The sequence below is a fragment of the Protopterus annectens genome, chromosome 11.part0 (genome assembly GCF_019279795.1).
Source record: "Protopterus annectens isolate FY-2018-M chromosome 11.part0, PAN1.0, whole genome shotgun sequence".
Lineage (NCBI taxonomy): Eukaryota > Metazoa > Chordata > Ceratodontiformes > Protopteridae > Protopterus > Protopterus annectens.
The window spans coordinates 114,654,870-114,678,535 of NC_056745.1; the positions used below are offsets into that span (position 1 = coordinate 114,654,870).

The following is a 23,666-nucleotide window of genomic DNA, read 5'->3' on the forward strand; positions in this document are numbered from 1 at the left end:
AATTAAGCTGATGAATAGTGTGCAGCCATCGTAGAAAGCCCCCAGGTTCAGTCTTGACAGTTGTGTATCTGCCCATACATTATTTGTATATGTCTAGGATGCCTACTATACACATGCAAGTAATTGTTAGTGGCTGTATGCTTCCTAAAAGATTTCAAAATGTAAAACTGTGTATATCTATTAATGTTCTCTATGAGTTCAAGCAACTGTCCCTCACTACCTGCCTGCACAAAAAAATAATCAGAAAATTTTGTGTAACTTTTAACAAAAGTGAATTAGGCATGGAGGCGTGAGCATGCATGACAAAGCCCATTATACATACACATCAACTCCTTAGATGTCAATGATAAATCAAAGAGCAGGCAGAACCTTCAATAGAAAAGCACCAGTATTCTAATGAGCTGTAGGGTTTTCACCTTGGAGAATCAAACAGCTCAATAGTGTTTCAGGGTGGAGTGGGGGGGGGGGGGGGCTTAATGAGACCAAAAAAAAAAAAAAAAAAAAGCTTGATTTTTTTTTAAAGTATTAACATGTTGTGGATTTCATTGGTTGTTGATCATATGATTGCTTACATAAGGAGCAATTGTTGAGATGCACTGTGATGAAATCTCATTTTATGGGGAGATGAAAGCACTTAATGTTTTTTGCATAATAAACAAATGTTACTGTGGAGTTGTGAGTCATTTTGGTACTTTGATTCAGTTTTATACTCGACAATTATAGGACAACACTTTTTTTTTTTTTTTTTTTTACATATTATCAAGTTAAAACTGTGCATACCAAAACAAATAAATTATTAATAAGCAAGGACCACTCATCTGACACAAATATGTTCAAAACGTATTAAGTATTAAAATAAGCCAGAAGATACCGAGAGCAGGAAAAGTTTTATAAATGTTTGTTAGAACACCAGCTTCAAATAAAATAAACTCCTATGATGAAACTTATTTAGAGATTAGGACAACATGGGAAACCTTTGCAAATGATCAAATAAATGAGATAAGAAGTGGTTAAAAATACATTTATGATCACATTTGGAACAGATTATTTTTTTACCTTATATAAAATACAAATTTGAACTGAACTCTTTGTCTAAAAGAAGGAAAATTGAAAAATGAGTACAATGAGCAATGACATTTCTTTCTTGTACAAGCTACTAAGATATTATAATTAATACTACTAAACAGTAAAAATGATCCCAGCATAAACATCTACTAGGAAGGCTGGACCAAAATAAATCCTACATTTAGTATTGCTACCATTTAATACAGCTTTTGAAGGAACTACCAGTTTTGTATATCATTCAAATCTGTCTGTACAGGACTTGACAATGGGACCATCACAAGCATGAATTGTTTAGTTAGCCACGCAACATAATTTAGAAACATCAGAACCAAGTAAAAGAAAGGAGCACTGAATAACCACTGAGTGACCTTACTACAGACAGACAGACTGAGAAGCAGAAAATATAGTATGAACCTGAGTACCAGATGTACACGTCAGTATATAAGAGGAATGCAGCGGTAGTAGCATTTTACAACATGCATTTTTCAGTATAGGTAGGATCTCACAAAGGATACCTGCATTAAAAGAACAGATTCAATCTTTAAACAAGGAATTCTTATCCAACATACTGGATCTTTATGGGGACGGTCACTGTAATAGTAAATCTTAATATTTGGGTTTACTTATTAGCATTGCTGTATTCGTCCTGACATTTCTTTTTGACCTATTTTTTTTACCTCACAAATACTAAAGCTAGTTTTGATTCCAGTGAACATTCAGACATAGATGGTGTGAAACTCTCAAGTAAGTTTAGCATTGGAATGAATCTTTTTCAGCTTGTCTCACCACTGGTAAACTATTTGCCACTCATCTATGCTTTTTATGCAGAATTTTCTCTAAAAGTGTGTGAAAACTTTATTTTTCAAGATACAGGGCAAGTCTTCTCCTTCTAAGTCAGTTACTAGTAGACTAGAAGTCACAGAAGGTTTTCACTTGCAGTCCCTTTTTTGTGTGATTCCTGGAATTTTTGCTGTTTTAAATCATCATGAAGCAAATCCATCTACTTAGTAGCTTTTTCTTTAAAATGATCAGTTTTAAAATCAATCTTGTCAATCTTTGTGGTGAGGTCTTGAATATTAGTTATTAGAGTTTGTAGTTCTTTTTTTAGGCTGGAATCCTGACTGCTTGTCTTGGTGAAGCTAATGATGAAATCCTTCCAGATGAGATAAAAGATAAAGTTATTCTGATGAAATTTTGACTGGAAAAAATATGTCCACTTTCGATTTTTAAGTAGATATTCCTGTAGAGTATGTTAGATATTATCAAGTTATGCAGGAAAAAAACAAAATTTCATTGATAGTGGACAAAATTCCAGTGAAGATATATTTTCTTTAGTGGAGCTTGTGAAATCTGCTGTTACACTGTGTTTATGCTGCCCCCCCCCTTTTGTTTGATTCCTGACCAGGACATTGAAAATGTACAATTAGTACCATAGAAATGTCCTCAGGATGCTGGTGAGAGTTCAAACAGCCCATAGAAATGTCCTCAATTGCCAGGATGCTGGTGACAGTGCAAACAGCCTTTATGGCAGCAATATGATGGCTTCCCCAGGCAGCTCATACCCTGTTATGGGACTGGGTACATCTTTTATACAGGAGGATAGGCTTAGCTTGATAGAGGAGGGCTTAATCTTTGAAAGACAGGAGCCACTTTGGTAGTATAGCAAGACAGAGGGATAAAGCCATGACTACAGCCCAGCCGACCCAGGTTTGATTAGCAGAGAAAGTGATGAGTGTGCCATCTTGGGTGAGACAGCACTCATTGAAACACTCCCTAAGGGAAGGGGTTGTCTGAAGAGGGGAGTTACCCTTATACATGATCAGTGAGTGTGGGGGTTAAGGAAAGAGCTTAGGATCCACAACATGCTTCAACAATACCACAGCAAGTCTGGGCAGATAGGAAAATAGCTGACAGACCCAGCATAGATATGGGGCCCTGATGGCTAGCCAGTAAAGATGAGGTCAAAGGGGACCAAAAGATGGTTGAAAGAAGGGGGAACCAAAAAAATAAAGAAAAACATACAGTATGTATTAGAATTATATAATAAAGATATACAAATAAAAAGAGTTAAGGTATCATGTAACTGGCTTAAGAAGCAAAGACTTAAAAAAAGCAAAAAGACTTGAGACATACTCTAAAAATCCCCACATAATTTGAAGCTTGTAACAAAACAGAAAGTGGAATAAAATGTGAAGAGAGGTGAGAAAAATCTGATAAACAGAAAAAAGAGATAGTTGATGAAGAACATAAAGGGACAGAGTGCAAAAGAGTTGCTTTCAGTGCAAGTGACTTACTACATTGTAACCTTGCACTGATTCTGAAAGCCTTGCTCTCAGTGTAAACAAATTACTTCAGTAAGGCCTATTAATTAACAGACTTACACTGAGGGTCAGATTCCAAAAGACCTTCTCTCAGTGTTAGTGACTTTACTGTAGTGTAATACACTGGAGTAAATCATTTACACTGAGAGCAAGCTGTTTGGTATCAGGCATAATGAGTTTAAAAGGTCCTCATCCAGCTCAGTGGTAAGAGACTTCAGCTTTGACAGCTCCCATTTCAGGGATTTCAAAGCCAGTTTTTAAAGCAGTCAAAATAATCAGCCTATTAAAATTAATGTAAAACCCTGCTTCAGAATACATTGCAATTACTTTGTAAGTGTTGGAGGTGTATCAAGCATGACTAAAGTATTTTCTATTAGAAACTCTAAATTCAACCTACAGTTCATTGCATATTGGCAACATTTATACGATATCTCAGCCAGTAGTTCCTACAACTCTGGACAATAAGAATTTTATAAATGAGTACTTCAAGGCTGTACAGGAAGCAGATTGACAGGAAGAGCAGCCAGCATCATATGACCAGTCAGTCAGCTGTGGACTCAGGATTATGGGGACCTTTGCACGGGCCTTTGAAGGCCATAGAAGGAAAAATAAGGAGGATAAGATCCACTTCATTATATTAACAATATATGTGGAGGAAGAAGGAGAATAACAAGGAGAAGAAGAGCATTGATGATGATGATGAGGAGGATAAGAGCCACTTCATTATATCAGCAATGTATTTGGAGGAAGAAGGAGAATAACAAGGAGAAGAAGAGCATTGATGATGATGATGAGGAGGATAAGAGCCACTTCATTATATCAGCAATGTATTTGGAGGAAGAAGGAGAATAACAAGGAGAAAAAGAGCATTGATGATGATGAGGAGGATAAGAGCCACTTCATTATTTCAACAATGTATGTGGAGGAAGTAGGAGACTAACAAGGAGAAGAAGAACATTGATGATGAGGAGGAGGAGGATAAGATCCACTTCATTCTTTCAACAATGTATGTGGAGAAAGAAGGAGAATAACAAGGAGAAGAAGAACATTGATGATGATGGTAAAGAGGATAAGATCCACTACATTATTTCAACACTATATGTGGAGGAAGAAGGAGAATAACAAGGAGAAGAAGAACATTGATGATGATGATAAAGAGGATAAGATTCACTTCATTATTTCAACAATGTATGTGGAGGAAGAAGGAGAATAACAAGAAGAACAGCATTGATGATGATGAGGAGGAGGATAAGATCCACTTCATTATTTCAACAATGTATGTGGAGGAAGAAGGAGAATAACAAGGAGAAGAAGAACATTGATGATGATGAGGAGGAGGATAAGATCCACTTCATTAGTTCAACAATGTATGTGGAGGAAGAAGGAGAATGACAAGGAGAAGAAGAACATCATTGATGATGATGATGAGGAGGATAAGATCCACTTCATTATTTCAACAATGTATGTGGAGGAAGAAGGAGAATAACAAGGAGAAGAAGAACATTGGTGATAATGAGGAGGAGGATAAGAGCCACTTCATTATTTCAACAATGTATGTGGAGGAAGAAGGAGAATAACAAGAAGATGAAGAACATTGATTATGATGAGGATGGTGATGATAACGTTATGGGACATAAATCCCCCCCCCCCTTGAGTCAAAATACGAGGGCACTGCCTCTCATTTGTTTATTTCTCCTCCAAAAGGTATAATATTTGATGAAATAATAAATTATATGATAGTGGAACTTGGCTAGCTTTCAAAGGACCCTTTTCCACTATGCACATGTACTTATAATTGATGTGATTCAAACCAACTAAACGGTCAGTCCCACCACTTCCTGATACCTTAAAGGATGGTTTTCAGGAAAATGATCAACATCTTGTTATACACAAGCCATTCCTTCTAAAAAGGAAGATGGAATGTGCAGGGCAAAAACAGGGAGACCTGATCTATATATGATAATCACAAAGTAGATCTAGCAAGTTTTGTCCTCTCCATTTCCAAACTGAGAAAATGTACTTTTAACATTTCTGCATTTTGAAAGGGAATTAACACTCATTGGCAGATAAAGGAAAAAGTATGATTTAACCAATCTAATCATAATCCATGTAAACTACATAGCAAAAATGGTGAGGTATCAGATGATTGCTAGATAATCCTGGATCATCTGGGTTGTAGTCATGGCTTCATCTCTCTGCACCAAAGAGCTTTCCTTCATAGTAACTAATTATCTGGATGCAAGAATGAACTCAAAGTTTATTTGAATAGAATAATTAGAAACATTCACAGCTATTTCTGACAAAGTGGAAGTCTATATACTTAAATATGCTTATGGTATCCGTTTGAAGAATAGTACTGACACAACATGCTTGAGTGAGAAATGATTATTACAAGATGTAAAAGAGCAGTTAGTTGTTCCTTCTCTATCTATACATCTCTTATTTAGTAAGTTTACTTGTGCTGGGACTCAGAAAACATGACAAAAGAATGCCATTAGTCGCTTGTTCAATAATAGTACATCTGGAAACAGATTCCTTGGATTATGCTTAGGGAGCACGTTATTTGTGTTAAGCCAAGTTATTTGTTGTTATTTGTATGGAGCACACATCAAGAACCTCTCAGTATAAAGATACTGACCAAGATAGGTCTCTTCATTTAAATCTGAAAGAAAGGGAAGTCATTGTAAGTGATCTGAGTGTCTTAGGGAGAATATCTGTCTAAATCCACTTCATATCAGCACAAACACCACCACAGTGATGTGGCACATAAACAAAAGGAAACCAGATAATTTCAGATATGCAAGGAAGTCTGTAGTTTATCCACAGGAAAGCAAAACGTACCTCTCAACCTCTTGAAACAAGAAATCTGGACAAAGCCAAAAATAATGGGGGGACAAAGACCCAGAAATAGGGACAAATTTTAAATTTTGCTCTTATAATCTTAGAAAGTTGCTAGAAAAAAAGGTTTTCTGTTAGCATGCATTTTCTGACGGATATGAAGTTTGAAACTGAAATGATTGTCATTATTTAGTGACTTCAATCCTGAATGATTTTACAGAAAACCACAAATTTTATGAGGTGCAGACCAAAAATATGAGGCAAAAATCTGGACAGTTGAGAGATATCAACCAGAATAGTCAAGCAGATTCAGTCAGCAAGCAAATCTACCTGACATACAAACAGAAAATGGGAAATTCCATTTTTCAACAGATAGTGCAAATCTAGAATACTCCCATATCTCTGCCACCTGCTTGAACAAACATCTTCCAGTCATTTGCTCCCTTGTTCAGTATTACTCAGTTTAGAAACAGGATCCCCTTTCAAAATACTGGAATCAAGACCTATATATGCCTTTTCTACCATTACATCATTCCAACCTGTTAATCCCACCTTGAGAAAACAAACTTAGATATCTTCTGTCTAAGACTCATTTAAGGAAAAGTATTAGAAGGGTGAAGATGAACTACAGGGATAAGTTGGTAGCTGCACAACTGACAGCAAAAAGGCATTTTTTAATATATGACATCTTAAGTAAACAATTCATCTAACAGAATCAGTCTGTGTATAAATGATAATTATGTCAGGAACTGGTATTGAAAACTAAAAAGAGGACAAATGTTTACAAAGAAAATAAAGAACTTTATGCTACCATACTCAATATATGAAAAGATAAAACTCCATGCACTACAAAAAGTTATGATAGCTAGTCTAAAACAATATTCCACCAGTTATAGGCTTCTAAGGGTGGGGGATATGATTACAGCACTTAAAATATGAGTCTCTTGGTTCTATAGTTGACATTTCATTCTCCTGTCATGCAGAGCTGACTAGAGATAGTTTCTTATTTATTACCTTCTAGAGATTTAATCCTGGTTTAAAGAAAAGTGTTTTTACTGTAAGGATGTTCAAAGTATGGACTAAGCTACTACTGAACATAATGCAAACTTCTATTAAAATCGCTTCAAGGTTTTGCTGGACATCTGGTTTCCTGATCAGGCATACAAGCCTTTCTCTGTGAATTACACAGAGATACCCTAACAATCTTGCATGAGGCTTTGAATCTATGTTTTACCTTACATTGCAACATTGCAATATAGAAATCCATCTTAATTTTTTTTATTTCTTGCAATGAAGCAAAAATGAATACATAAATAAAATATAAACATAAGCAATTTAAAAAGTAAAATAAATCAATAAACAAACAAGCAAACAAACAACAAAATAAATAATCCAAAATAATGCTCTGCTTACCCAAGAAATCCTTTGGATACTCACTACTTCATTATTACACATAATAATTTTGCAGTACATGGAGTGTCGTCATTACACTCCAAAATCAGTAAAATGATAAACCTGTTACTACGTACCTTGTACTGTTTTCTGTGGGGTTGAGGTTTATTAATGAAAATCTGAAAACCTAAGTATTTTTCGGACTTACTTCCTTAAAGATTTTGCAGGGAAATTGTAAACTAAACTAAATGAACATGAAAAGACTCTTAGGGAATACAAAAATGCAAAAAAATCAAATAGAATTCAGATAATTATGCTACTCATAGGCAATTTTGCATACCACATCCCTACAAGAAGTCTTTCTCTAGCTCTCTTCTTCTTTCCCTTTCTGGGAGAGAGAGAGCAAGAGGGAATCAGTAAGAGAGAGGGAGGAGGGAGAGAGAAAGATGGATAGATTTAGATGTGTGTGTGTAAGTGTCTGTCTAAACGTCAAACAGAGTAATACACCAACAGCCAGCAGTTGCAATATATAAACACTTCACTCCAAAATAAAAATGTTATTTATTATGCATCAAAATCAAACCGGTTTCGGCAACCAGCCTTCTTCAGTGAAAATTTTTCACTGAAGAAGGCTGGTTAGCTGAAACCGGTTTGATTTTGATACATAATAAATAACTATTTTTATTTTGGAGTGAAGTGTTTATATATTGCGACTGCTGGCTGTTGGTGTATTACTTTGTAATGGTTTGGCCGAGCATACCGTACCTGCAAAGCATTTAGTTTCTGTAAACATCAAACAGAACAGTGATTGCAGGGGATCATAACAAACTGATTAGATACACACAGTTCATCACAACTGTGGTACATTCAGGGGACACCCATTCATTCAAATAAGCACAATAACTGCTAACTACTAAAAATATATCCAATTAAACCTCACATGCACTGATATCGCAAATATTAAACTGCACGCCACAACATTTTCACACTCAAACAATATTTTTGCAGGGAGGGACAAACCCTCCTGCAGCTCAACATGTATGGGGGCTAAATCCCCCACGCACTAAGTTATGCATACTAAGTCCAACATCAGGAAAATATGGGGTAAAATGCATATATCCTTATAGAGTAATACTAGTACTGTACCAGAACCATTTCCAGTGCACAACACACCCGTACCCACCAAACACTCTGCTAGCATCTACACATAGCCACCTTCACATACTTAGCATGCAGTCATTCAACCACTGCACACTCAATGACTTTCAAACTCAAAGACACTCATAATCACTTCATGCATGCCAAACAACACTCAGTAACCTGAGTACTATGTATATTCATAGCTATCTATATTTGTATTTCTATCTGCCTCTGTCTATCTATATGTAGACACATTAATATACATTGAATAGACCTCAGAATATTTTAAAACATTAAAGGCATGAATTAACCCACTAACAATAAAGGCAAATTTTGCATGGCATGATTATTCTTAACTGCCACCAATAAATGACAATATAAAATCAGTGAAATAAACTGCATTACATTGATGGCAGGCTCTGTTTCTCTGAAATCAGGTATTCAAGTCAGAGTTACAAGGAACAGAAGTATGCCCTGGTATCAGAGATTAGTTGGCAGCTGTCCAGGAGAAATATAGAGATAATGGCAGGTGAAGTTGTGGTGGGAATGGACGCTGGGTGGTAGATGGGGTGGCTAGAAGGAAAGGGATGGAGTAGTGAGGAAATAGTAGGGGATGAAGAGAGAAATTACCCCTGTAACTACAGACCCATAAGTCTGACTAACTTCATAAGAAAGGCATGGAAAGAATTATCATGGAAATGAAACACAACAACAGAGGAACCATTCAGACACTGGACCCAAACCCAATTTGGCTTTGTCAAGGGCAGGTCATGGCTACTCAACCCAGTGAGCTTCTTTGAGAAGATTACCTAAGTAATGGATAAGGGCAAAATGGTGCATACTGCCTACCTTGATATCGCAGAAGGCATTTGACATAATACTCAGGCATTATACAGAAACCTATAAAATTAGATATAAACTCATATGTCACCCACTGGACAGCCATCTGGCTCACAGATAAGATCCAAGAAATTATGTTGCTAATAGTGTCCCTTAAAGCTCTGTGCTAGGACCCTCCTTTTTGGCAAATAGTTTTATAAAGTCAAGACCAACATGAAGGGCCTCTGGCTTACCAAGATTGCAGACAGTTGCAAATTAAGTGCAGTCATGGAATCCTTCAATGTCATAAATACAGACCAAAATGACGTAACACAGACCAATAACTGGTGCCAGAGCCATGGTCTAAAACTCAATGTCAAGAAATGCATAGTAGTATCCTTTTGGGAAGACAGCTACTCCTTTAAACTATCACATTGATAACGCACCCTGAAGAGAAGAATCCAGCAATGAGGGAATTGTGAACGTATGTAGAAAGTTGCTTGGTCTTTGACCATCATGTGTCTATGGTAGTAAGGAAATCATTCTGTGTTGCGTAACTTATAAGCAAGGGTATGGTCATCTAGGTCCAAGGATGTTATAGTTCCACTGTAGCAAGCCTTCATCATGTCAATTATTGAGTACAACTGCCCCTTCACTATGTACCTGATCAGGCATATTCAACAACTGTAATGTCCACAGAGGTTCCTCACAAAGAATGAAGGATGTAAACAACAAGTTCTACACAGGCCTCTTCAAAGCCCTAGCCCCCACATCCCAGTTTCTATCTCCAAGGTCACACCAGACTGCTTAGACTTTTAATAGGTAATGTGTACGTGGCCTGCAAGTCATCCTCTGATCTCACTCTGATGAAACAAGAATGATGATTCATGCCCATCAACTTATTTATAAAAATCATTGCATACCAAGATTATATATTCCTCATTCTGAAGGGGGAAGTGGGCCAAGACCCGGATGTAGTGAAAGTTTTGAGGCATGAGGAGAGTAAATCTAAGATGGCTTCCCTGCTTAGTCTAGCAGAAGCATATTGGTATCAAGCAGGAATGGAAATCAAACCACAAGTCGATAAAAATCAGGCAGCAACTGAATGTGCCAAAAAAGAAAAGAAAGAATATAAGGAGAAGGACCAGATGAGAAGGTAAGAAATGTGGAAAATGCATAAATGTAGGTGCAAGTATAGAAAACGTCTTGAAGAACCTCATGTTGATCAGGAATGAATGCAGGAATGGTTAAGGAGAGGTGAATTCAAACCAAGAGATGAAAGGTTAATATTGGTGGCACAGGAGAGTTGGCTATGTAGACATTGATTTATAAAGTTCATTGAACATGTGGGAAAAGCAGACAAATGTAGGTTTTGTAAAACAGAATTGGAAACAGCTGCACACCTCATTGCTGGTTGTGACATACTAATGGCAGAAGGACTGTATGCTGAAAGGCATAATAATGTGGCAAGACTGTTGCACTGGGGATTGTACAAACATTATGGTATTGAAGTGGCCAAAAAACACTGGAAACATGAGCCACAAAGCATCATAGAAAGTAATGACGTCTACATCACGTGGGATCACCCATTACCAACAGTTCAAAAGACAGATGCTAGAAAACCGGATATAGTGGTCCATGACAAGAAGACAAAAGTAGCACTGATCATTGAAATCGCCACACCCAGTGAGTACAGTGTCTTGTGTACAGAGAGATACAAAGTCATAAAAATATCAGGATTTGTAGGCAGAAATGAGAACCATGTGGAAGAAAGATAGCCGGACAGTTCCAGAAATGGTAGGAGCAACAGGTCTTATAAAAAAGAATCTACAATCATATTTAGGTATGTATCCAATACATGTAACTCCATACGAATTGCAGAAGGAATCATTACTGGGCATATTGCGGGTGCTGTGAAGAACACTACTGCCTGACATCAAAGATTGAAACAATACTAATTTCATGAACTTTAATCGTACTTTGACTTAGGAATGGGGTACAGGCCCATCATGGTATTAGAAACCTAAAAGATTTGAAGAAATTAAAAGAGATGAACCTGTTGAAACTTCACAGTACAAACAGTATCAGAGTTACCCAGTCTAATGACCTAAACCTCATCTGCGGCTTAAATTGGATATGTTGGAGCAACAGGTGTACATCTCAACCTCCCATTGAAAACATTCTGGACAAAGCCAAAATAATCAAGGAGCAAAAAAACAAAATCAAGAACAGATTTTAAATGATGCTTTTATAAACTTGGAATGGTGCAAGTGTAGCAGGTTTTTAGCATACATTTTCTGAAAGATGTGAAGACTGAAACTCGGATGTCTGTCATTATTAAGTAATTTTAGTCCTCAGTCATTTGCCAGAAAAAAACACATTTTTATAAGGAATAGACCAAAATACTAGGCACAAACCTGGACATTCTGCAAAATTCTGGACAGTTGAGAGGTATTGGGACAGGTATGTTTCTCAGAGACCACCCCTTCTCTGGAACAGGCTTCCCATCCATGTGAAGCAGAGTTCTTCCCTAAGTCAGTTGAAGCATAATTTGGACCAGTGGATGGGGAATTCGGAATTTATCTCTGGTCTGGCAGCCTTTAAATGTTAGATTACCCAAGTCCTAGCATACATTGCAATAAACTCAGCTACCAAAATTGTCAGATATATTTGGGAAGCATGGCTAGAAAGGCCCCTGGGGTCACTAGCCTGGTATACACCTATGAACCTAATAGCAGCAGACAGCTTGGGAAGGAGGGGAAGGTCTACAAATGTATAAATCGGTAGGGGGATAATAGCGGAATGTGGCTGAAAGTGGGGCAATGCATGCATGCATGAATGAACATTAACGGTTTAGCACATCATACAAGTTTGGACATGTGGGAGTTGGAGTGAGGGGAAGGATTGTAAAGATAAATGGAGAGGAGGGGGAAATCACTGGATGAATGTAAAATACAGTAAGTGGAAGGAGATAATAAAATGAGAATGACTGGGGATATGAACCAGGGGAAAAAAACAACTGAATGATATAGAAAAGAAAGAAGTTGGCTGGGAAATGTTGATATCAAGGTGAGGCTATTAGGCTTTTCTGGAAAATGAGCAAAGAAGTGTATACAGTGCTTCAGTTGACAGTAATACATCAGCAGTTTTCTTTCAGCTTATAATGTTCCCTTTGACTGACAAAGCAAAGTTGAGAATTTGTTGGTTTTTGTTTGACAAAATCATCCAGAGGAGAGGTGCATCTTTACCAAATTCTTTGTAACCTATGACAGATTGCAAACTAGATTGCATTCTAGGTGTTATACCTGATAATAAGATCTGATAGTCCCTCTAGTGGCCTGCAGCAGGAATCTGCAGACAATACCAGCATATATGGGTTAGACATTCAGTATGGCCTTCTTTTAATTACCATTTAGGTGTAATTTACTTGGGAGAAAGAGTTTATGCTTAACTTGCTTGCTATACAAAGTCTGCTCTATCTTACAAATTCTGAATAATAAAAGAAACTAGCATTTGTATACAAATAAGAAATTCTAATCTAAATTAAATAAATACATGCTGTGATGTCCCTCCTCTGGACCAATAATCAAGGAGCCTCAATCCTCACCACTGACACCAGTGAGGGACGTTCACTTAGAATGGATACACACAGTATTTCCTGATGCATCTCTCTGGACAAAGCACAATTTCCCTTAAGAACACATAGGGAGTACACTCAGTCCTGGGGTTGGGTTTTCCTCTTCAGGTCCCAAATAAGATTTCACCTTTCTCTCTAGAGAAATCAATGCTCTGTGTCTCTGTTCTAAGTAGCTGACACACAGACTCTTCGGGATTTGATTTTCACACACACACACACACACACACACACACACACACACACACACACACACACACACACACACACACACACACCCTCCTGGGAAAGGCTGGCACAGATGTACCAGCTATGACCCCTATGCCCAGACTATACAGTGGATTCACTGCCATCAGACAGCTAACTTTAAGGCTCTTACCAGGGTACCCAATTAATACTTATACAAATGGTAATGTTAACCAAACAGCAAGACTTTCATAGGTTCATAGGTATGTACTAGGCTAATGGCCCTGGGGCCTTTACAAGCCTAGCCATAGGAGTACCCTGGCATAGTGCCACCTGACCTTAGTTCCCAGTGCCTCTGTCGAGTAGAGTCACAGGAGTGATCCCCAGGGTGAATTTTCTGTTACCCATCCACGCATCAAGATTTCTCTTGAAGAGGGTCAGCGAGGTGCTCTGCTTGACATGTATGGGAAGTCTGTTCCATAGCATGGGCAGTCTCTGGGTTATGAACCTGTCCCTCCAGCATGTTCTGTTAATTGTGGCAATGAGGTTGAGGTCTCTGGACCATGAGGTGTGGATGGATTGAGAATTCTTTAGATGTAGCATTTCTAACAGAGCTGGGTCAGACATGGCTTTGTAAGTCAAGCAGAGAATGCCTCTAAGTAGGGGATATGAGACAGAGAATAGTTGGAGTTTTTTGAGTCTGTCCATATAGGACAAGTGTTTAAGGCCTAGGATCCTCTTTGTGAAGTACTTTTGTGGCCTCTCCAGTTGTTGCAGGTGTCTAGTAAGGTACATGCCAAATGGGGCATTGTACTCGATGATTGGCCTAATGAGGGAAGAGTAGAGGGAGACAATGACCTCTTTCTTCCTGGATGCAAAACCCTTAGTAATGTGCCACATAGAAGGACTTTCTGACCACAGTGGTGATCAAAAGAGAGGTTGCTGTCAACCTGTGTTCCCAGATCTCTTATAACGCCTTCTGTGTTCAGTGGACTACCATTAATGTGGTAATTCATGGGAACCAGGTTTTTCCCAAAGGGGATGACCACACATATTTTGGCATTGAGCTTAAGGCCATGGTTCTGACATCAGTCATTGGTCACAGTGAGGCCATTCTGTAGGATGTCAACATCACTTGGGGAGTTAATAATAGCTCCCAACTTGCAATCATCTGTGAACTTTGTCAGCCAGAGCCCCTTGTGTTCATCTGGACTTCAGAAAAGTAGACACCAAACAGGAGAGGACCCAGGACCAAACCCTGTGGGACTCCACTCTTGACTAATTGGCAGTCTGACCTGGAGTCAGCCACTTTCACACTGTGGGTTCTATTTGTGAGCCAGTGTCCAATGCACCTAGTGATACAGGGGTTGATGCCAAGCTTAGTGAGTTTTTCTTTGATTCCTGAGTGGTGAATGGTATCAAAAGCTTTGGCCAGATCAAGGTAGGCTGTATGAACCACCTTGCCTTCATCCATAGCTTTGGTGACTGACTCAAAGAAGTCGACCAAGTTGAGCAGGTGTGATCTACCCTTCACAAAACCAAACTGTGTGGGATCCAGAGTTTGGAGATTCCCTATATCCTTGTTTATTAGGTCCATGATGATGCATTCCATAGCTTTGCATATCAGACTCATCAGGCTAATAGGGCAATAGTTCCCAGGGTCTGTAGTCACTCCTCCTTTGTGGAGAGGGACGACTGTAGCATGAAGCCCACGGTGCCATGAAATAAATGCAACTCTCTCAAAGGTTAAACTATTTTCTAAAAGACAAGCAACAATTAAAGGTATAGATAGTTAATAATAAATAATAAAATAATAAATGTGAAAATGTTGAATATCTATTTTCAATAAACACCAGAGTTTCAATTCATAGGAAATACAAAAGAAACACAGGTGGAAAGAATTAGACAGATACAGAAAAAAACAATACCTTTACTTAATCTCTCAATATCAATCAAGCAATACTTTTACTTAATCTCTCTATTTTCCTATCTGACTGAAGAATTCCAATTACCTGGTTACTTACTAAAGCAAGGCAAGATGAAGTGGGTGAGTAGTTTTGTCAGTTCCAAAGCAGAGTGCTGCGTGTCACTATCACATCTTTCACTAATATCTAAAATAATTTCAGTGCTGGCTATAGAATGACATCACATCTGGTCACCTGAGTCTGTGGTTTCCACACTTCCCCCCTGACTAGAAGCTGAACCAGAATCTAGCACAGATGTGTCACAATACACACCTAGAGCTTTGCTAAGGCATCTGGGGACTGTAAAACAATTCCAATACTTTCATCTTTCTTGTAGAGACGAATCATTCTCTGGTACCCCATGGTAACAATTAGTTCATCACTAAGGACAATAATTTTATTTTATTTATTTATTTTACATTTGTTAACTGGGAAAGTCCAACTGGATACATATCCATTTTCAGCGGAGGCCCGGGGAGAAAAGCTCCACATTGAAATTAATTTACAGTACAAATTGTGGTAACAGAGAAGTCTATAAACATTTAACAACATCAGTGACAGGTAATAGTCAAAATTGCGGATACATAAAAGTTTTCAAACATTTAACAACATCAGTGACAGGTAATAGTCAAGGCTACATGTAGATAGAAATAATCATTTAGACAAAAACTGTCAATGTTGTTAGATGGATTAGGTATACGGAAGTAATAATTACATGTCTGAGCAGTGTGTAATAAAGAGAATTAATTTCAGATAGAAGGTAAGTATGATAGTTAATCGAATGGAAGTAGATAAGAAGGAAGTAATTTAGTGTGGGCAAAGAAGTAAGTTCTCTTCCTGATGATGGGATAAAAGAGATGTATGTGTTATGAGTGTGGGGAGACAAGATATTAGGGTGTATACCTCTGTGAGCTACGTTTGGGTTACCTTTGTTCTAGTATTAAATAGGTTAGTCAGGGTATAGACGTGGTCATGGCTGAGCTTATTTTGCTTATTTTGAATTGTGATTGGGTTAGCCAGGGATCCCAGACCAGACATTGCATCTGTGGCTGCATTCAGGCCTATGAGATAAAATCTTTATGGCCTAAACCAAGTAATTTAATTTCAAACTATTTTCTTAAATTAAGCTGGCCTGAGCTTAATCTCTTCCCTTCTAGCATCATCTGTTAACATATATACATTTCAGCAGTTATCATAATACAGCCTGACATACATGTATATTTATTTTCTGTCCAGCAGGACCCACTGTTAATACAGTTTTAACAAAAGCAGATTTACAAATACATTTTTAACACAGGCATTTGTACAAATCAGTTTAATATTCAAATTACATAAAATTATTTACAAAACTCCAGCTAGCTGTGCTGGCATATATTACACATGCACTGCCCTAGTCTGGCATAGATGGCACTACCTCACATCATCACACATGTGTATTGTTCTATGCTGATGTTAAATTTAATGCATTACCCTCTATTGTTTTATAATTTTGTCTACTTGTTACTATTAATTTTCATGCTTTTCTTGTAATCATGTTTTATTCTATATATTTTTATCTTGCTACTACTGAAACAGCCTGGGTTATGACTAAAAAGGACCTTCTGGCCAGTCTGCCTACCTTGTTAAGAAATATTTAAATAAAGGAAGGAATAAAAATTAGGAGCATAAAGTCATTTGTTTCAGTCTCTTAGGGTTTACTTTATTTTATTTGTATTTGTTTTCCATGGCAGAGCACTGATCTTCATGCATTATTTTTTAGACTCAGCCCAGGAGAAGTGTCTGGTTAAGTGGCCTGCTCAGAGTCACACATGTACAGCGTAGGACAATGCATATGTATTGACTTCATTAAGATTGCTATTTCTTATTTGTATACAAATGCTAGTTTTTTTTATTCAGAATTTGTAAGATAGAGCAGACTCTGTAGCAAGCATATTAAGCATAAACTCTTCTAATGTTCTAACTTTCATATAGCTCTGCCTGACCAAGCAATACCCATCTGAATGTACCATCACCCTGCATTACCACTGCAATGAGAAAGTTAAAAGAGGCTAGCTTAAATACTTTTATGATGGGGTTGCCACTCTGCACCTCCAATGTGGGGTTCTGCCCCCATATCCCACTTTCTCCATCCAAGGTCACACCAGCAGAGAAAACAGAGAAGTATAACTATTCCCTCTTCCCCCCACATCAGGCAATGCAGGAAACACAGTACCCCCAGAATGCTATTTGTTTTAAACATGTATCTTATTAACTACATTTTGCTGATCTACCAAGCAGAGATATACTTTTATGCGGCAGGCTGGGGGCAATGCAGCCTGCTTACTAAAGTTGGAATAAACCAGTCTTCTGAGGATGAACATACTACAAAAGAACATAAAGTAGATTCAGCAAATTAGATAAAATGTTCTCAGCTCACCAGTTTCATTGGCAATTTCTCCTTCGGAGCACTGGACACACTCAAAGCAACATGCTGGTTCTCCTTCTCGAACTGCTTTTCTGTGTCCAGATCGACAGTGTTCACTGCAAACAGACATGGGGGCCTGTAAAACAAATGCTTAATGATTAGTAATAAAGACATGTAAATCAGAAATATCTGATCTTATAGTGTACCTTATTTTTCTATTTGCAGATAATCTCACATCAAAATATGGGTCTACCTGAAAACACCGACATGCCAAAACACCAACAACGAGATAATCAACAACACAAAACCGACAGTTCAAAAGCATGAAGTGCTTTAGTTAGTTCCCCACCTACCATCCCTGTTTTTGTTTTGGTGTTAATCTTGGTGGCTTTGAAACCACCCGCCCCTCTTGTAAATTTGTGTTTGGATACTCCTTCTGGGCCCATCTCATTTGCTCATGCAACTGAGTGTAGTGAGATCATATTCTGATTTCAGGCACTCCTACTGTGTACAAAGAGAGCATCTGGTAAGGAAAAAAAAAAAAACAATTTTTAAGCTTGTTTCCTGCCTTTCCTGTAAGTGGTCTAGACTGTTTGTAGGCTTCTGAGCCCCCGAGCCTTTCCGTTTTGGAGGGAAGCCTTCTAGCTTAATTTTGTTTCTTAGAACTAGCCAGTTTTCTAGTTTCAGCACTCAAATCTATTTCTTTGAACTCAGCACTTGTTCAGAACTTGTTGTAAGCACTAAATAAGTTGCAAATTACTACAGCACAACTTTCCGCACTTGTCTAGAGGAAAACAGTTTTAGGACTTAATAAATAAGCACCTATCCAGGCATGTCTAAGGGTCAGCTCCTGATGATTTCTCCTGTCTACCTGATGAATCTGGGCATCTTGGGGCAATGCAGCAATTGCCTCATGTACACAGACACCCCTCTCCTCCTACCACCCAACACTACAACTTGTGAGAGATGCACTTATATTACCAAACTCGAAGCAAAGCTCTCTTCACCCAAGACTGGACTAGACAGTCAAGAGGAAAAGGTAAACACTTGCACCACACCACCCTCATCACATAGTCCCTCAAAACCTACACCACCAAAACACACACATAGAAACACAAAACACACACCTACATTTGGAGAGGCTCTCAATAAAAACCTGCACAAGCATCAGGGACCTCCAAAGCAGAAACGCAAGCAAACTCCACCCCCCCAACACAACCCAAATGACACATAGCCCACAAACTCAGTGTGCCACTCAACCACAGCCCATAAGGCACAACAATGTACTCAACACTCTAGTCATAGGTGACTCTATAGTCAGGCACATTGATGTTCCACTCACCAGGCTAAACAAGGAGAAAGCTACTGTCAGCTGCCTTTCAGGTGCCAAGTTCTGCCACATAATGCATGCACTCAGGTCACTCCACAAAAAGTACAAATATGACACTGTCATTGTCCATGTTGGTGTGAATGACCTGAGATGTACCTCCCTGGACTACATGAAAAGAGACATGGAGGAGCTCTCTGATCTTGTAGCCCAGGCAGATATGACCCTGGCCCTGAGTAGCATCCTGCCATCACCCAGAATGATGCCACAGTACACGGACAAAATGATTGACTTCAACAATTGGCTAAGCTTCTGGTGTCATTCTAAGGGGATCCAGTATTTCTCTGCCTGGGATGACATGATCGACAGACCACGATGCTTTGCCAGAGATGGCTTGCACCTGTCGCCCTTGGGATTCCGGATACTGGCTAAAGCTCTTGCCCCCCCCATAGTGCCTTTTTTAGGCAAGGTTCAAATGACAAATTCACCACCGTAACAGGTAGAAGCAAGCAAAATCTGAGGGTAATGCTACTCAATGCTAGAAGTCTAAACCTCAAAATGCACTCACTTCGAGGCACTTCTTAAAATGGAGAACATCAACATCTGTGCAGTGACAGAGACCTGGTTCAATGCTCCAGAGAGCACCCCTGCATTACCAGGCTATAATTCATACCACACCTTTCGGCCACCTAACCCAGAACAAAGCACTAAAGGTGGAGGCGTGTCCATATTCATTAAGGATATTCACACCTCCAGGCTAGTTGAACAGCATAATGCATCCAAGATTATCCAAGTGCAACTAACTCTGGGCAAGACCGCAATCCAAATTGTAGCTTGCTACAGACCCCCCACCATGCCCCAGGATTCCCACTCCTCATTTCTTGATACACTGTAAAGTATTAGGGTACAACCTAACACCCTAATAATGGGCGATTTCAACTACCCCACCATTAACTGGGAAAACTACTCATGTACCAACTCTTTTGCTCAACGTTTTCTGGAATTCATAAATTCCAATGCCTAGGATCAACTTATTCACACCCCCACCAGGGGCAGTAATATCCTAGACCTGGTCATTCCCAACATGGGCAACCGGTGTTCCATACCAGAGGTCAATTCCTTGTTGGTCAGATCCAACCACAAGCTAATCACCCTAGACATCCACATCCCACCCCCACCCCCAATTAGGGAAACCACCGTAAAAAACTTCTCCAAAGACAACTTCACACTTCTTAAGACAGAAGTGGTAAACTTCATGACACCTGTGCAGATGGACAATAGAGGTACGACTGCTGAATCCTACACAAATGCACTTTATAAGCACTTACACGAGTGCATGGATCATGCTATCCCTAATAGAACCAAGATGCTATCCTCCAAAAAAAGGAAGCCAATCTGGTGGTCCTCTGCCATAACAAACTCTACAACAGAAGAAAGAAACTGTTGCAAAAAAGAGTAAAATCCCATGACTGGAGGAACGCCCTGGTCAAGTACAGTAAGAAGCTGAGATCCCTTATAAAATCCTCCAAAACGAGTTACGAAAATAAAATTGCCACTGACTCTAAAGACAGCCACAAAGCATTCTATAGCTATGTCAAGAATCTCAATGGCAACACTCAGATCTTCTCTGAGTTACAGCACAATGGCACTAAATCTACAGAACCAACTGATATTGCCAACATCCTGACAGATAGGTTCAGTGCTAACTTTACACCCCTCTCACCCTCTAGAGGGCCCATCTCTATACCGGAAGAATACAAGGTTCCTGTAATCACGGCTGCACAGGTAAAAAACACACTCTCCAAAGCCAAGAACACAGCATCCGTGGGACCTGACAATACCCCAGGCTGTGCTCTACATGAACTACAGAATGAACTGGCACCCTACCTAAGTACCATGTTCAGTCATAGCCTCACCTCAGGCTTTGTGCCCACTGAATGGCTCACTGTGACGGTTATCCCACTCTACAAAGGGGGAGCCACGACAGACCCCGGGAACTACCACCCCATTAGCCTGATGAGCCTGGTCTGCAAGGCCATGGAACGTATCATCATGGAACTCATAAACAAAGACACTGGTAATCTCCAAACTCTGGACCCTACCCAGTTCGGATTTGTAAAAGGCAGATCATGTCTCCAAAACCTGATTGACTTCTTTGAAGCAGTCACCAAAGCCATAGATGAGGGTAAGGTGGTTCACACAGGTTATCTAGATCTCGCCAAGGCTTTTGACACCATCCCCCACTCTGGAATTATAGATAAGCTCACTAAACTAGGTATAAATCCCCATGTCAAGTAGACAAAAATTGCCAGCACCAAATTCAGTGTAAAGCATCAAAAAACATCCAAAAGGCTGATATGTAAAGTATATAAACTTTTATTAAATATAATATACACCCAGTCCGGTTTCAGCCAACAGGCTTTCCTCAGTGGGAATAAAAGAGTCTCTTACACTGAATTTGGTGCTGGCAATTTTTGTCTACTTGAACTGTTTTCTGCCTTGCATCTGGGTCTTACTTGCAGAGAATCACTTCTTGGCCTCTATAAATCACTATGTCACAAGATGGGTTGCCAACTGGCTCATGGACAGAACCCACACTGTGAAAGTAGCAGACTCTAAATCCAACTTCAGACCAGTGACAAGTGGAGTACCATAGAGTTCAGTCCTGGGTCCTCTTCTGTTTGGTATCTACTTCTCTGAAGTACAGGCTAACACAGAAGGTCTTTGGCTAACAAAGTTTGCAGATGACTGCAAACTGGGAGCCATAATCAAAACTCCTAACGATGTGGACATACTACAAAAGGGCCTCACTGAGACAGATGCCTGGTGTCAAAGCCATGGCCTGAAGCTCAATGCCAAAAAGTGTATTGTCATCCCTTTTGGTAAAAACTTTGTACCCATGAACTACCACATAGCTGGTAGTCTACTTAACACCGAAAATGTGATGAGACCTTGGGACACAGGTGGACAGTAGTCTCTCCTTTGATAATCACATCACCACAGTGGTCAGGAAATCCTTCTACGTGGCTCACCTCATCACAAAAGGTTTCTCATCCAGAAAAAAAGAGGTCATTGTTCCCCTCTACTCATCACAAATTAGACCCATTATAGAGTACAACGCTCCTTTTGGTATGTACCTCACAAGACATCTACAACAACTGGAAAGGCTGCAGAAATACCTTACAAAGAGGATTACTGGCCTCAAACAGAACCCTACGCAGACCGTCTCAAAAACTCCAGCTTTACTCCTTTGCATATTGCCTACTCAGAGGCGATCTCTGCCTAACATACAAAGCTATGTCAAACCCAGAGCTGTTGGACATGCTCCACTTAAAGAAATCCCAATCCCTCTGAGCTACACGCTCTAGGGACCTAAACCTTATCACCGCAATAAACAGAACATGCTGGAGGGATATATTCCTGTCCCAGAGACTTCCCATAGTCTGGAGCAGACTACCTAGCTATGTCAAACAGAGAACCTCATTAGCACTCTTCAAGAAAAATCTTGATGATTGGATGGGAGATAGGAAATTCACTCCTGGGATCACTTCTGTGGCTCTGCTCGACAGGGGCACAGGAAAATTATTTTCTTGGGTGGCGAAAGCCAGGATATATTTTTGGCTAGGCTTATATAGGCCCTAGGGCCAATAGCCTAGTACCTTCCTATGAACCAATGAATGAAACTTCACATGCCCAACAAACCACAATCCCAACAATCAACAAAACAAAACAAATACCTTTTCTGAAAAACACACACACAACACAAACACACCAAAAACTTTACAAACCTACACTAAACCTTACATACACAACTATCTATGCACTAACCTTAACCCAAACCCTAACCCTAAGGTCTGTCACTATCGCACACTCACCTAACCCGTGCCCTAACCCTAACTCACTTAACCTGCCCCTAACCCTAAAGTCTGTCACTATCGCACACTTACCTTACCCGCACCCTAACCATAATTCACTTAACCCGCCCCTAACCCTAAAGTCTGTCACTATCGCACACTTATTTTAACATGTCGGTGTTCTCAGCGTTGGGCTTTTCAACTGTCGGTCATCTCCGTTGTCGGTGTTCTCATAGTTGGCGTTTTCATCTTTCAACGTTACCAGGTAGACCCCAAAATATACATATTAGGAAATCTCAGACAGACTGATTGGACTAGCAGTATATCACAAAGGGTTTTATCTATTAGCTGCTAATAAACTTTATTCTGTAACACTGAATCTGATTTCATTAGTATCTGCTTACATTCTATGGATTACTTCTACTTCTGCATGTGGATCTGAATATTACAGAAAATGAGTGAGGATATTACCTGAAGGTGCTTGTAATAGGCACATGGTGTTCCTGACAGGCATTTGGAATGTGCGTAACTGGGATACTGATGGCTGTCATAACCTTGTTTTTCAGTTGAACTGGGCAGCCATACTCAGTTTGTAAATCCACGTCATGCAGAGCCTTTGTACATACATCCAGTAATAGTCCTGTTTGCTGCTTAAGGAGAGTAAGTATATTATTCCCAGGCACAGTACTGACATTGTCGGGGGGGGGGGGTGGGCTGTCATT

The 23,666-nt window shown here is 39.3% G+C and overlaps 1 protein-coding gene across 1 annotated transcript in view; it reads right to left on the reverse strand.

Annotated features, from left to right (window-relative positions):
- LOC122814912 (extracellular calcium-sensing receptor-like) overlaps window positions 1-23,666 on the reverse strand; it is a 202,698-nt gene that overhangs the window by 24,080 nt on the left and 154,952 nt on the right. The window contains exon 4 of the mRNA XM_044087177.1: window positions 17,776-17,899. Within this exon, the coding sequence (XP_043943112.1) occupies window positions 17,776-17,899 (124 nt within the window). The remainder of the gene's footprint in view (window positions 1-17,775; window positions 17,900-23,666) is intronic.